This window comes from Hippocampus guttulatus, chromosome 19 (assembly GCF_054856545.1).
Source record: "Hippocampus guttulatus isolate MCC_2025c chromosome 19, RoL_Hgut_1.0, whole genome shotgun sequence".
NCBI lineage: Eukaryota > Metazoa > Chordata > Actinopteri > Syngnathiformes > Syngnathidae > Hippocampus > Hippocampus guttulatus.
In genome coordinates this window covers 7,492,564-7,507,657 of record NC_141279.1, presented here as the reverse complement: position 1 = coordinate 7,507,657, position 15,094 = coordinate 7,492,564, and the positions used below count along the sequence as shown (strand labels likewise).

At 48.4% G+C, this 15,094-nt stretch overlaps 2 protein-coding genes across 5 annotated transcripts; both read right to left on the bottom strand.

Annotated features, from left to right (window-relative positions):
* Positions 1-3,730: 3,730 nt before the first annotated feature.
* Positions 3,731-5,233, bottom strand: LOC147189980 (C-reactive protein-like). The gene is made up of 3 exons (XM_086138904.1): positions 5,129-5,233; positions 4,987-5,053; positions 3,731-4,812 (listed from the first exon to the last, which is right to left on the bottom strand). Exons 1-3 carry the CDS (start codon positions 5,129-5,131, stop codon positions 4,202-4,204), a joined length of 681 nt encoding a protein of 226 aa, XP_085995030.1. The 5' UTR covers positions 5,132-5,233; the 3' UTR covers positions 3,731-4,201.
* A 200-nt stretch (positions 5,234-5,433) lies between these two features.
* Positions 5,434-12,696, bottom strand: stub1 (STIP1 homology and U-Box containing protein 1). 4 transcript variants are annotated; one of them, XM_086138901.1, is made up of 11 exons: positions 12,546-12,696; positions 11,162-11,311; positions 10,584-10,762; positions 10,407-10,497; positions 9,077-9,299; positions 8,601-8,799; positions 8,352-8,517; positions 8,182-8,257; positions 8,043-8,099; positions 7,655-7,771; positions 5,434-7,220 (listed from the first exon to the last, which is right to left on the bottom strand). In XM_086138901.1, the coding sequence occupies exons 5-11, from the start codon at positions 9,188-9,190 to the stop codon at positions 7,095-7,097; spliced, it is 855 nt and encodes a 284-aa protein (XP_085995027.1). In that variant the 5' UTR covers positions 9,191-9,299; positions 10,407-10,497; positions 10,584-10,762; positions 11,162-11,311; positions 12,546-12,696; the 3' UTR covers positions 5,434-7,094. The 4 variants fall into 4 exon arrangements, with proteins under 4 accessions (XP_085995027.1, XP_085995026.1, XP_085995028.1 ...); XM_086138900.1 differs by having other exon boundaries at positions 10,407-10,762; XM_086138902.1 differs by lacking the exon at positions 10,584-10,762.
* Positions 12,697-15,094: the final 2,398 nt, after the last annotated feature.

Below are 15,094 nucleotides of genomic sequence, written 5' to 3'. Positions count from 1 at the left end.
GCACTCGCGTCCTTAAAAGCATTTTATAGGTGGTGAACTACAAAACCAAGGCATCAATAATTCAGGGCCCAATGCTGAGCTGGCATAACACAACAGTGAAAACATGCACAAATTTGAATGGCAAGTGGGAATTGAACACTTTCCTTGCGCTGACTGACAGGTTTTTTTTCCCCAATCGGCTTTCATCATGCGGTAGTGAACGCGAGCACATCTAGAAATATGAATCAAAGCCCTTGCAAGTGGCTCATTTTCGTTCATGTCACCTATACTGCATCCAATGAAACAAATATTGTTTCAGCACCGACCGGATATTCACAGTATCGGCTCTGGAGGGAAATATATTCACGTCACGATCCAAATCTGTAGGGAACCAAAATGAAAATTTGGTTGGAGAAATTCACTTCAAACCACCACGAAAAACATTCAACCATTTTACGCCCTTGTGCGCTCCTCCCCGCATTTGTTTTCCACACACATGAACAGAGAAGGCTTGTGGCTGGGAGCTGGGGGGGGGGGGGGGGCGTGAATTAGGCCCTAACATTCCCACAGAGGCTAATCTCCATCCATTTAGAGGGCTGTAATATTTAATCAGGAGGCCACGGCACGCCTGGCAGCATTGTGCAATGTGGCAGCGCTCATATGTTTGGAGGAGCCCGACAGCCCACAGGCCACGGAGGGCCAAAGCTAAAGCATGCTAAAATACACACACACACACGCACGCACGTCAGCCAAAGAGGTTAGGTTAGGTTTCTTTTTACTTTCAAATGTTTCTCGCGCTGTTTCAATTCTTTATTTCATTAATTGCTTCGGTTAACGGCCAAGGAAAAAAAAAGGCGAAATGCTGCATCGGTGTGCGCTTCGACGACAACGGCTACGTTTTTAGCCAAACTTGCCAACAAGCCTCAACAATACAAAGATGTGAATCGCGGTTTCAAGGAGATAGCATGCGCTTCACCTTCTCACATGCTGACAAAACCATTCATGTGACTTTGAAGGGGGGGGGCTCTAAGGTCAAATTGTTACACGCTTTAAAGTCCACTAAGCGACTCGCTGGAGTGTCGGGCCCGTTGCGCCTGAAGGTATGGCACCGGTGGAAGCCAAGAGCTCTCACCCTCACCGCTCTAAAGGTCAGGCTTCGCACCGCCAGTGTGAAAGGCGCTTACTGAAAAGGGTATTGTCCATCTGGTTTGAACCGTTCACGACTGACCGTGATGCTCCTGTGTGTGTGTATATGTCCTCATAAGTGTTCATGTGAATGAATAAATAACAGATTGAAGGCTTCATTTCAAACAAGCACCGCCAAAATAGTAACAAATAAATAAACATACATGGTGAAAAAAGGTCCTTCTTTCCTCTTGTCCCAAAAGTAATTTGTGCAATAAATCAACATAACGAGCTTAGAGCCAACCGGCTGTGATTTTTTTTTGGTGTGTTTTCGTAAAGAGAACAATTTGCGTTGCGAGGAGGTATAAAAGCGCGGTGTCGGCCCGACGCGATGCCTTGCCCCCTGATTCGGAATGACTCTAATGGGAGGGCCTGGTGAATTTTTCATACAGCCCAGAGGGGGACGACGAAGGGGACACACTGGCACATTACATCGTCTTGGCGAGAGAGGGAAGGAAGAGTTGAACTAATATTGAGGTCTTTTGGGAGCGTGTAGCATTGCCCAAGTTGTTCTTAACTTCCTCTTGACCCCCCCCCCCCCCCAAAAAAATGTTTAATCTTACTATATCTTTGCTATGGGTATAATAATTGAAGTTATTACTAATGATACATTGACTCAAAAAATACATCAAAATGAGCAGGAGTGATTAAAAAAACATTTTGGATGAAATAAGCGTTTGAATAAGACTGATATGAATTTGAAAGACAATTTAGAAATTACAGATTGCACGTCCTTTTATTTATTTATTTTTTTCCTTTGAAGCTCATCTCCGACTGACCCGGCCCATCTGTCCAAATCAAACGCTGCCCCTTGAGCTGAAAAGCCGCCCGACCCTTCGCCTGTCGGGAACGATGTGTGATTAACGAGAGCAGCTTGATCCGCTCGCCTCTTTGTCATGTCCGTGAACAAACGCCCGCTGAATAATGCCCAAGATCTCAATTTAATGGGCTGCAATTTCTGCAAGAAAGCTCTAAAAACATTCTCCATCTGTTCAGCGCGCACACGCCTCAGCTCGCCGGGATAGCTCGTAGCACTGTCTTGCCGTATGCAAATATGTTTTGCCTGGAAATCTCTTTGGAGTTGCTCGAAGGAATCCAGAACGGCCCGCCTTCTGTCTCCCCCCGACCGGCTAGCGCGCTTCTCCCGTCTAGCTCCTCTCGCGTGGAAAACATTTCACCAGCTCCGCACGCACACGAGTCGGCGGCACCTCCGAGCACCACGGGGCCGATATGCAGATCTGGCAGGCCCCCCGTGCGGGCTGCGGGGTACGGGAGGAGGGCGGGGGGGGGGGGGCGACCGTTTGCTCACTTGGACAAAACAGGCCACAGAAGACGCAAAAGCAGGAATTATACGGCCACTTGTCATGTCCTGCGACTCCACTACTTAACACAAAGCCTTGTTACCACTTACAAACGTCAAAATGCCAAAATGGGCGAATGCTGATACCAGCCTTATGTCAAGGTATCGGGTACGCGTGGAAGCTGTCGATATCTTTGGGGAAGATTGAATAATATGCACAGTTTTGAGGGCCTAACACGAACAAAAACTCACCATATTTTGCAAACAAAAATTCGATATTACCATTGGCCCTGACATTAGACGTTAGTAAGAATATAGGTCATCATCCGTCAGAGCCGTGTGACAATGCCTCTCTGCTCAACAAATATTACTGCCTTTGACAGTACGAATATGACGATAATTACTTATACGTTGTAAGAACTGCTCCGGCAAAGTTCAAAAGCAGTGACAAAAATAATATTTCAGTTCCGAGCACTGCATAGTACACAATAAGATTGCGTTCAAGCTACTCGTACAGTGCGAGGACTCGGCATCCCTTTTGGGGCGGAAATGCACGCGTGTGCGTGCGTATGTGAGCTGTGATGCCAGGCCCGGTCCACCAGATGGTCCACAAAGGTGTTCACACACACTGAGTGGGCACGGCGATTGATGCATTGCAACATCCACGAAGGTGGAACATTTGGCTGCTGACCCGCAGTCACAACTCATCGGCCCTGCCTTCTCCTTATTTAGCAGCAGCCACAGCGCCGACGGCACACACACACACACACACACACAATGGGAACACGGCACTTTCGCACCCTCAAGGGAACCTGGGCTATGCGCCAGAAAGTTCTCCGTGGTCTCTGCAAGGAGGTCACTACGCCTTAGCGCAGGCCGGGATAATGAGTGCAAGGAGCCACGGACGTGAATGGGGAAGGCGAGCTTAAGCTTACACTTGGATGGAGAACATCTGACCCTGAGCTGAGTCTTTGGGGGGGTGGGGTGGGGGGCAAGGAGGCACCATATGATTTCATTTCTGCTAGTTACGTGTAAGGAATCCTTCATACGGTGAGTCTTTGGGATGCGCAGCCCTCTGGGTTAAATTCTAAATTCACGCGACACCTAGACCAGCGCAATGAAATAAAACAATGCGACTGAATTTGAATGACGCCGATTCTGCAAGGAGCGTCATGTCGGTACTGACAATGGGCTCAGTGTGAGGCTGATGACACTGACAATTGTGTCTAGTTCTGGGATCAACAGTGCGCAAAAACACAAAAAACGTCACGGTAGGACCATCCCTTTATTATTGAAGTGACACAAACAAGTTCACATTTTAGTTGATGGTTACAGTTTAGTCAATCTAATCTAATCCCTAATTTACTCCCTGATTTAAATGTCTGCAACAAATATAGTGAAAAAAAATGTCCAAAAATGATTACTTATGAAGTTCGGATAAGATAGCTTAGCAGGAGGTAAATAAAATACCTGACATTTTTGTGTCAATTTAGACAAGATCAGCATTAGTTTCGTGTTTGTTTTATTGCTCCCCATATGCAGCGGGAACTTTTTTTTTTTAAAACCCCATATTTTGTTCCCCAGGCTACAGATCGTCGACCACCATGAGTCCTTGACCCCAGTTCGAGACCCACCGACATAAGGAGGCTAATGCAAAGTAAGACAGAATATAAGTAAAACGATGACAAATATGAGAGGCGCTCCACCGTAGAGGTCACAAATCCCTGACGCGGTGAGTCAGTCATCTTCCACCACCATGACATTGCCGTTCGGCTCATAATCAACGGTGGCCCAGTCAAAGACGTTGCCTTTGGGGACCTTGTGGCCGTAATGCCAGGCTTGGATCATGCTCCGGGAGAGGACGTAGTCCCACATATTCACGTCAGTCATCTCCCCCACAAAGCTCTGCAGGGCCTCCAAGCCGCCGAGATGTTTGTCGGGGTCCTGCCCGAGGAGGACGGTGCCTTCGGGACGAATGCCGTGTCCGGGTTTGTATATTTGATAAGTGCTGCGATTCCCGTCCACCCAAACGGCGGTGAGGCCGGCGACGGATTCCCAGGTCAGGCACAGGCTGGTGCGGAAGGTGCCCAGCGGCGGGAGGGAAAAGAAAACGCCGTCTCCGCTCATGTAAAATGAGACGCGTCCGTCCTTCTCGCGCCACACGTTGAGCTCGTCGTAGTCGGCCGTGCGGTAGGCGAAAAGGATGATCTGGCGCTCTTCGGGCAGCTCGGTGGCCACGCGCATGCACAGCGTGAAGGCCTTGAGCGCCATTTCCTTCAGCGGCATCAGCGTCACGTAGCTGAAATCCGTCTCGTAAGGGAAGACCAGGACTTTGCTGGCGAGACCCACTGAAGACAACGGGACAGGCGGGAAATTTTTCTCACCGGCAAGAGCGCGAGCCAAAATGAAAAGCTACTCGATTGAGCCGGATACGACGGCAAATCTTTCATATCGTTTAAGCGACACGCAGCGGTTGTGCCCAATCGCCGGAAAGTCACAACGCGAACGGAATGACACGTTACCTTTCCTGGTTGAGGAGCGGGCCGAAGAAAACACGGCAAATAGAAGCGTGGCTAACATACGGCTATTCTGCAAAGACACACACGCCAGCGGTCAGTGCGGAAGGCACAAGAGATGAAAATCCGTTTGGAAAAACCCGCTTACCATGATCGCGTTGTGCTGTGGCCTCGGCAAAAGTAATGCCGCCTTCTGTCCTCTGCCCTCCTTGTACCAGCCGTGACGGCGGCAGAGACAATGGGCTCAGTGAGGGATTGATACACGCCCACACACACTTCACAGATACGTGCGTGTGCGTATATCAAACCTTAGACTGGGAAATCCAAACTAAAGGGACAAATAAGTGCCGAGTGCACAGATATTTGAAGTAACTGGTGATCATCTCTTAAATGGTAATTTAGTGTCCAACACCGCCCCCGAAGAATAAAGAAAAAAGAAACGGGGCCTCCATGTTATCAACGTATCGACATTTAATACACTTTCAAGATGAAAGACGGCAAGAAAAACAAAAAAGAGAACAAAGAAGCATATTTTGTGAAGAAATAAGACAAGCTGATTATTTACACTTTCTTGCACACTGACGTCAACCACTCGGGCCAGAAGATCAGTCAACTCAAAGCACGGTGTTTTCAAGGACTGCTGGGGAAAACGCGGGTGTGCCTGATTGATGATGCGCTTTCCAGCATTTTAAACAAGTGGGAGGATGACACCGTGAAATTTTTGTTTGACAGATTACCCCCCCCCCTGCACACCCTCCCCCCACTGGTGATTGTTTCTGCAATTTGCAAGACGACGCTTCAAATTACCAGCATGGACGATCAAGGTAAAAAAACAAAAGGCATTCCCCCCCCCCAAAATTTTTTTTTTGGAAAGCACGCAGTCACTTCAAGGGCGATGCGGGCATCAAACATCGTCACAGCACAAGTTTGGGTGCAGGAATGCCATTGAAATCACGTTTTACATCAGCTGATTCCCATACATGACTGAATATCCAGCAAAGGGAAAACTTCATTTTTTTTTTTAAACCAGCAAGCCTTTCGCCTTCATTTGCTCACTTCCAAGGCCACTTTATATGACAAAAGTGTCCCGTTTCAACAAATTTCCAGCTCAAAACTAAACACATACATTCATTTCATCTCAATTGTCTGTACTTGAGCGGTTGGCGAGCCTCGAGATCCCGGCTTCGGGTCCGTGTACTCTTTGCGCTCCCGAGTGTTCGCCGCTCAGTGGGAAAGGGGCTTAAGAAAATTCGGCGTACTGGTAGGACGGCTAAATGCTCACGTGACGAAGCATCTATTCGCTATCCTACGAGTACGGTGAATTAGGTATGAAAACCCGTACGCTCCTTTGTCCTACAAGTGCGTGCTACAATACGACGAGTGATAATGCAAGATTCTGCGAGTTAAAATCTAGCGCCTTACTAGCAGTACTAGTTGGGCACAGTCTTCAGTCTTAGTCCTACTAAAGAGGACAAAGAGCATATGAGTAAATGTCAAAGCGCACAGCTGTGGGTGGCGGATTGTGGCGCCCCCTACAGGAGAAGCCGACAACTGGAAACACACAAACGTAAACCGTTTTTTTGTCACTCCCCAACCCTCGCTGTCATTTTGTAAACTTGCATACAAAGTGGTCACACAATGCAAACAGATGGGGGGCGGGGGGGGGGGGCATAGTTAACATTTCAAGTCGAAGTGCTAAGAAAGAATAAATCTGATTTGCCCGCTTTTGGCAGTCGCGCGCGTACACGGCAGCATTTAGTGACGTGTCCCTGGGATTTGTGGCACTCGAGATAGAAATAGACGAGAGGAGATGAGACGAGACCCCAGAGAGCGGCCTCCGCGTTGGGGAGGAGAGACAAAAGGAAAATGAAAGATCAAAGTTGTCGAAGATGTTAAAGGGAGTAGCAGGCCACAAACACACGGCCTCGCAAATTTGAGATGCAAAGAGGGCGGCGACGGGCTCCGAGGTCCACATTCGGCTCCCCTACGCTAGTCCAAAGTGTGACAGTTCATGTCCAGGCGAAGCGCGACATCATCTCGACAGTCTCGTGTAGACTCGCGATGGCCAAAAGGGAGACCGGGGGATGTGGGGGGCAGGGGGGGGGGTGTCTTATCTAGTAGTCCTCCACCCAGCCGTTCTCCTGGATAAAGGCATCGATCACTTCCTTCATGGCCAGGTTGGGGATAAGCTGGTCCTGGGTCAGGGGGCTTCGAGTGACCGGGTCAAAATGTCCCACCCGCTGAAGGGTTAAAAAGGGATGTTGAAATTGGCACAAAAAGGCCCACCTTTAGGATTCGATTCAACACGGCGCAACCTCAGTTCAATGAGTTTCTCGTTGTCATTTGACAAAATGAATTTACTGTACTTACCGTCAATTTATTGGATTTACTGATTGGGGCATTACCCGGTTCAAGCTACATTCAGACAAGATTCATTTGCTTGCGTACCGATGCACTCACATCTCAAAATAAATAAAAACGGATACGAAGCAATGGCTTGGGACTTGCGGCACTCATAAAATCACTTCATTTTCGATACAGTATTGTGCCCTCTGCTGAATCGCGGGGCCGTTAAAAGCAAACAATGGCGGACAGACCACAACTTTAAAAAGCTATTTCGATCACGTGACCGGGTTTCTTTGACATTTGCGTCGCAACGGAATGAATTCGGTACCTGTAGGTGCTCCTCGATGTCTTTGCGGTCATAGGTGATCCCGCTTGGTGTGATGCACGGCTCCCTCATAAGCTCAAAACTGATCTTGCCGCACAGATAGTCTGGAATCTCCCGTTTCTGGTGGGACGGGGCATTAACACGTACAGTGCGTGAGGCTCACTCCTTTGACTCTTAAAAGATGTCGACGAATGCTCGGAAACAAATATGTTGCAAATATTGGCTAGGATTTAAAGGAAAAAAAAGTAGCGGGGGGGGGGGGGGGGGGTTACAGACTATGTTAAAAAAACACTCTTTGTGACTGCACGCATGGAACTGGTCTAATTCTTAATTAGCATCAACACAGAGTAAACGTATGCTCGGTCATCATTGCGACGCAGGCGATACTCACTTTTCTCTTCTCGTCCACTTGAGAGAAGAGTTCATCCATGTCCATTAAGTACTTGTCCTGATTGGGTCACACGAGGAAGCACTCATGAAAATGTAACCACAAGAGACCAAGCGGCGGTCGACAATCTGTATGAACGTACGTGTTTGGATGCAATCTTGGCCACGTCACCGCTAATGCGATCGTCGTCCTGCTTTTCTTTGTAGTCTTCGAGTTGTCTGCAGTGCAACGTGACAGTTACCTTAGTCATCTTTTGATAGAGGGCGAGAAAAACAAAACGAGATAGCGCGCCAGCTCACTGGCCGCCCTCACCGCTCCTTCTCTGCGAGGATGAGTTTGCTCAGGTAGGCGTGCAGTTCGTTCTCCTGGTTGATGCGCTTCTCCTCGATGCTGTTCCAACGCTTCTTCTTGGCGATGCGCAAGGCGCCGGGGATGTCGTCGCCGAAATTCAACCGCTGTTCTTTCGCCAGGTTGTACGCTGCAGAAAACAGAACGTTGCAGCACATTTTAGAATCCGACGCGGGAGGTTTTCAGGACCTATATGAGCGCCTTTGGTCTGACCTTTCTGCAGGTTCCCGATGGCTTCGTCGTAGTTCTCCAGCTCGAGGTGACACTGGCCCAGAAAGAAGTGGGCCTTGACTGACTGGGTGTCCAGCTCCAGCGCGTGCTTACAGTCAGCCAGAGCCTTGTCATGTTGCTGCAGCTTCACATGGCAGAGGGCCCGGTTGGTGTAGTACACTGCCACGGAGGGGTTACGGTTCTGGAAGGCGGGACATCACACCACCATCGCACGTAGACATTGGTAGAAAGTAAAAAACAATCTTTGATGTGATTTTGTCCTTATGATAAATACTTCTTGCTTTCTACATACTACAGGTCTGTGTCATTGGATAGGATGACAAGACAATCGCTGATGTGGACTCTTTTGCATGTTTGGTGCAAACATAACATCGTGCATCCATTCAAAATGATCCTTGAATAGGGTTGCTCGATGACAGTAGCGAGAGTTAAAAAGAGTCCAAAGGTATTTTACTCACGATGGCCTTGCTGTAGCAGGTCGCAGCCTCCTGATACTTGCGGCAAAGGAACAGGCGGTTCCCCTGCTCCTTCAGCTCCTGCGCGGTGGAACTCTTCTCCGGGCTGCCGGCCATCTTCTCCACCGGCTCCGCCTCGCCCTGCTTCCCAATCCTGTTCCCCGTCTCTCCGGCTGGCTCAACCGACAGGCTCAAGAAAGCCCGATCCCCGCCTGGATCTCAAACACTGTCCACCCAAAAGACGGCATGCGAGTTATTTCCCGCAATGCAACTGCAATGCCTGCTGCTTCTTTTTTTCCACACACATGCAACGAAGCGGTTTTTCTCGATATTTCGCTGACAGGCAGCTAGAAAAGACAGCGACCGCCGAGTTTAACTCTTCGCGAGACGTCGGCAAGAGAGTGAGAGAGAGAGAGAGCAAACAGAACACTAAAGCGCCATTTAAACCTCACGCACGAAGCAATCGGAGACGTTGCCACTTGCGTCCGTTTATCAAAGCGTTGACTTTGCGCTGACTAATTGACGCTTACTAGTTAGCCACCTAGCACACTGATGTACGCGATCGTGACAACTCACTAGGTGACGCGTAACAGATCGATTATTGATTTTAACACCGAGAACCAAGAGCTGTTGGTGATGCCAAAGTCTAATAAAGTTAGGAATATGAAATATCAGCGGGCCGTTATAAAGCCTTTTAGCATTTGGCTAACAACAACGCTAAATTAGCTCGAACGCTAGATGATTTTTAGATCTTTCTCTGGCATGTCATGCCGACGGCAACAGTCGTTGGTTTGCTCGTTTGACATAGTTTAAAATGCCCACCTTTCGAGAGATGCCTCACATTCAAAGTGGATTTAGAAATATTGATTTTATAATGTTGATCGTTTCAATTTCTCCAGTGAGCTATCAAGGCAGTTTGTTGTTATGCTGACGTCACGCATCGCGTGACGTCAACGGAAGACGCGAAGGGCACTTTCTTATTCTACTCTTAATTGAAAAAAACTACAGTTCCCATTCTCCTTATACAACCCAGTCTTTAGTGTGTTCGTGTTTGAATGAAGGAACGAACAACATTTAACGTGACAAGAACCCCCCCACCCCACCCACACTTTTCAGTGCGTGCAGTATAAATTGTCACCGGAAGAGGACGTTCTAAACTAATTATATGAAGACAGTTTGGCTTCAGGATTGGAAGATGAATGATCTTATTTGTGAGGTCGTTTACAAAAATACTTGACACATTTGGTTTGTCTCTCGAGAAATGGAGCGAGAGGGAGAGAATATGCATGTTAGGTTCACTGAAAAAAACTGTCCGTAAGAGTCCGAGGGGTACCTGTGAGGCAGATCTCAAACACTAGTCCATCGTGGTAGCTTAGTCCATGATTCCATTGATATGCACGGCCTCTTCCTGTTAAAAATCGTTCCTGTACAATGACAGCAAAGTAGAATCAAGTTTCACAAGATCCTCTGTAACAATTTAAATGTTTTTCTTCAGGAGGATCCCACCCACTGAGAAAATGCAGCCCACAGAGATAAATCCATGGATGACCCCCTGTGCCCTCTTTAGGCCTTTATAATACAAAGAACATTCCGATTTCGCCTTGGGTGAATTAGCCAGCTCGTGATGGTCACTTTCATCCCAGGTTGTGAAGCCTCTGCAAAGGCTTGCATGAAGATTAGTGCACATCCCTAAAGCAAACACACAGATAAATAAATGAGTGTAGGGAAGGGTGCAGGGGGGGGGGAGTCACCATTGCTGCCTGTGCCCCCCCCAGCTTTGTTTACCCATCTACACCAGTCCGATCCCACATAACAGCCACCCTAGCACAGGGATGCTAAATGTTTGGCTACAAGGTAATCACAATTCTCAGACTGTAGCATTGAGCAGGAATTTTTAAAAAATGTACATCTAATCGAGAAAAAGGGCAATGACAAAACATGTTGCATGATGATTTGCATGAAGTTATACACCTGCAAAGCAATCCTGCATCGATAAACAAGACTGATTGGAGGGATTAGCATTTTCTTGGCACGGGATGAGGAGCGACATAGAAACAAAGTCTCATGCATGCGGTTTCAAGTGTTTACATTTGAACTGGCCGTTATTGTGTCTCGCGTCCCAACCGCCGTCGCCCCTCCGCTCCATTCAAAGGCGCTGCCCCGCCGCCGCACCAGCTGGCAGAGCTTCCCGTCACCTCGGCGACGAGATGAGGAAGTTGCCCGGCTCCTCTGGCACAGCTGAAAGACAAACACTTCCTGATTGATTCTCTCCTATCCGAGCCGTAGTCGCTTTCCCCGTTTGGTACTGGCGCCCAAAGAGCGGCCGGCAAGCCAAAAAGGGTGAACACACACTTCTTAGCATTTTGGGGGGGGGGGGGGGGTGAAGCTCAGGTTCAAATGGGCAAAAACAAAAGCAGCATTCATCAATATGGCCCCGGCTCTTTGTTGGGTGAATTTGCTCACTTTGACAGAGGAAAAGGCTCATCGACTCTTTGCAAAAAGTGCTTGAATGGAGGATGAACACCAACATAAAATAATGATGTAAGACGGGGAAATAGTTAGTTGTTGTTGTTGCTCTGAATGCGTGCGCGGTTATCTTAACCCCCGACACGGGCCGCACTTTGTCATCTGTTTACCTGTGGGATAAAGTGTCCCGAATATGCAAATGTTCAACACCTCCTCACAAAGTTCGCAACCGCCCTTGACTTGGAGGGAGAGGACATTTGCATACAAGCCACGTTATGTTCTTTTATGTAAATTTTTGCACGGTATCGGACTGCAGAACCAACATCTGCAATCATCTCAGTGATATGGAGAAATGGTTCTCACAATATCACATGAAGTACCCCCTCAAACAAACATTCTTACGCCTCCAAGCAGCACCAGTATGACCAACATTACAATATAATAGCACAGTAGGCCTAAGTGTTCATTAAACACATTGCAAACATGACACCGGATGGCTTTCAGCCCCCCCCCCCCCCCCCAGTACAAAGAGAGCGTGTTCTATTTGTGTTCAGCTAGGTTTACTCGTGTGAAACTACTCGTAATGTTTCGGCATGCCCCCGCGTGAGTTGTTTGACTTGCAGGAGGTGGCAGAGTGGACAGGAAGTCAAACAAGGATTGATGTGACGAGAGACTAAAAGCTGCAGATGTTGTGTTTGCTCCCCACACACGTCATCTCCGGCCCGCTTCGCTCATTCGAAGTCATTCGTGTCAAGCGCCTTGATCCCTCTGAGGCGGTTAGTTCGATGTGAGGGCCACACGAAAAAGCGGGACAGATGTGTTTGGGCGCACAGTCGCATTGACCCACAGAAGACTCGAAACCCTAAAAATGGCCATGATGCTTTCATTTGAAACCATAACCCTCGTTTGAAAGCCCAACCCTGAACTTGAAACCACGATTTGAAACCCCAACGGCAAACCATAACCAGTAGGATTTAAAGTGCAGAGCGGGCAGAACGCAACTTACGTGAGGCTCGGGTGAGCGGTCGCCGAAAGTCGAGGTCAAGCGCCAAACAAGGGCGACATCCCGAAGCTTGAGATCACCACAGAGTCAAAAGTTCATCTTCACACCTCTGCGGGCCTGATTATACATGGTGATAAAAAAAAAAAAAAATGCAGAAAAATGGAGGAGTTGCAAAAGTCACAGCTCCCTCCTACAGGGTGATCGCATCTCCTTTTCCAGCAAGTTGACTGACTCACGGGCATGAAAAACCTGTAAGACACAAACAATGACTTCCATTTAAAAAGCAATGTTTGTTTTGAAGAAAAAAACCCGCCTTTGTTTGGACAAAAACCCTCCATGCCCCCCCCCCTCGGGGGGGTCAACACACACACACACACACACACACACACACACACACACACACACACACACACACACGTACAACCTTCCCAAAACATACCCCCACACGGTGTGGATTGATGTGTGTCGGCTGGGGGGCCTGGATGGCGGCTGCTGTTGTGGTTGGGGTGGGAGGCATGGATGGGGGGGAGGGTGGAGCATCCACAATGGTGGAGCACTTTTGGAGGGAAATCAAACCTCCTGTGTCTGACTTCTACTGAGGAGGGCAAAGTCATCATTGCATCCCCCCCACCCAGCACATTCCGCACATAAAAAAAAAAGGGGGGGCATTTTAAGTTTCCTGAAATAGATCAATGGATTAGGCATCGTTATCAATTCAGTGGACATCTACTAAAATGTTTTGCTTCCATCTTGTTCTTAATTGCGGGCTCCAAAGACAAAAGACTTTTCTGATCATGCAAATGAGGTTTGTTTTTGCAAGCTCATCATCTTATCAAGTCAAAAAAAAAGTGGCGGCCACTTTTTCAATCATCCAGATTCCCTTTTTGGCCAATCAATGAGGAATCTTTCGAGGCAGCAAACGCAACCAACAGGGGCACCAACAAGTTGCGTTGCCCCCTCCATTGGACCACCACGCTGTGGCCACCCCCCCCCCCCCCCCCCATAACTCCCTGAATGTCCCCTCGGGTCATGCTCTCTGGGTCAGCAACCCCCCCGCTAGCCTAAGACATGCATAATGAGCTTGGGGCTGATTGTGTGTGTGTGATGTGAGCATGCCGAGACATGACATGTCGCCAAGTCTAACTTGATATGTTTGACGTATTGTGTGGTATGCTTTGGATCATGACGCCTTCCTTTGCGTAGAAAATAAGATAAGACCGAACGGGAAAGCGACGGACGGACAGACAAAGGGACCGTGGTCAGGCGAAGGCAAATTTTCCAATTGGGTGTCCATCGGAAGTCAACTAAAAGCCAATCACACAATCCAAATTTAGGGACGCATTTTCTCTCCAAAAATCCAAAACGTGTTATGTCATGTGTAAAGTATGTCGTCGGCGGGGACGTCCCGTCTCCCGTCTTTGTTTTCCTACGCCTGCCGTCCAAATTTCCATCACCCCGAGTGACCCTTTGCTTTCTGTCAGTGAAGAGACCCTGATTAGCCTGCGTGCATGTGCAAAGATAGGCCTAAAAATCCTCCAGGTTGAAATATGCGTGTGTGTGTGTGTGTGTGTGTGTGTGTTTAGAGAAGAAGTAAAGGCAAGTGCACGCACTGATCCATACGTCTGTGCATATGCATGAATGGGGCAGCCAAATTTGGGACAATCCTCCAGGCTCTAATTATTCAGCTCTTTCTTGCATCCGTTTTACGCTCATGGCTTGTTTTGTGGCTTCTCACCACAGTTGAGTGCTGAAAGAAAGTGAGCGCCTTTTTTTTTTGAGGGGGGGGGGGGCGGGGTAAGGCCCAGCCAGACTGCGGCCCAACTTCTTGAAAGTCCTTCATTTGTTACTCTCATGGATGGAGGAAATGCAGAGACGGTAACATATGAGACTCATGGCAAAGTTTGCATTCACAATCTCTCAAAAACACACTTTTTGTCAAGCCAAACAGTGAAGACGCCCCTCCCCGGCCCCCCATCTAGTGTTATTCATCCACACCTATTGAACGCTTTCCAATCCACCTGCTTGCATGAGAATGTTGCCGCCTAACACCAACGCACCCCGGAGGGACAAGTGAACTGATACCCCTGAAGAAAGAGGTGTGTGCGGTGGACAGGTGGGGTAGGGTGGTTGGGGGGCGGGGGGGGGGCTTGGTTGCCTGGGGGTTTAGTCACCGATGGAGCCAGGATGTCACCCGATTTTGACGGCGCCTTCCAGCGTTCCCCCCCAGTTTCTCTTAACAAAAGGCCCTTTAATGGCAGCACAAAAAAAAAAAAGAAGACAGGTTACAATGATGAGCCAGGGGGTGCGTTTTTTGTTTTGTTTTGAGGCATAGGTGGTAAGACTAATGTGGAGGGGTGGGGTTGTAGGGGGTTGGGGGGGTGTCTCGGGGATGAGGTTCAGGTTGACAAAGTAGACTGGATTAGCGTTGAAAGATAGAAAGGAGGCTTCACATACCCGTTTGGTGTGCAATTTTGCTCACAGTCAGTGTCCATTCAAACCTGTGAATTAAAAAAAAAAAAACACCATTAAAGCGTGATCAAGTGAAGACGATG

Coding starts and splice junctions, on each gene's coding strand:
- stub1 (XM_086138900.1), bottom strand. CDS start 9,190: ATGGCCGGCAGCCCGGAGAAGAGTTCCACCGCGCAGGAGCTGAAGGAG. Junction 8,800..9,076: donor CCTGCTACAGCAAGGCCATC/GTGAGTAAAATA, acceptor CCCGCCTTCCAG/AACCGTAACCCCTCCGTGGC. Junction 8,518..8,600: donor CATCGGGAACCTGCAGAAAG/GTCAGACCAAAG, acceptor TGTTTTCTGCAG/CGTACAACCTGGCGAAAGAA.
- LOC147189980 (XM_086138904.1), bottom strand. Junction 4,813..4,986: donor CCGCTCCTCAACCAGGAAAG/GTAACGTGTCAT, acceptor CGTTGTCTTCAG/TGGGTCTCGCCAGCAAAGTC.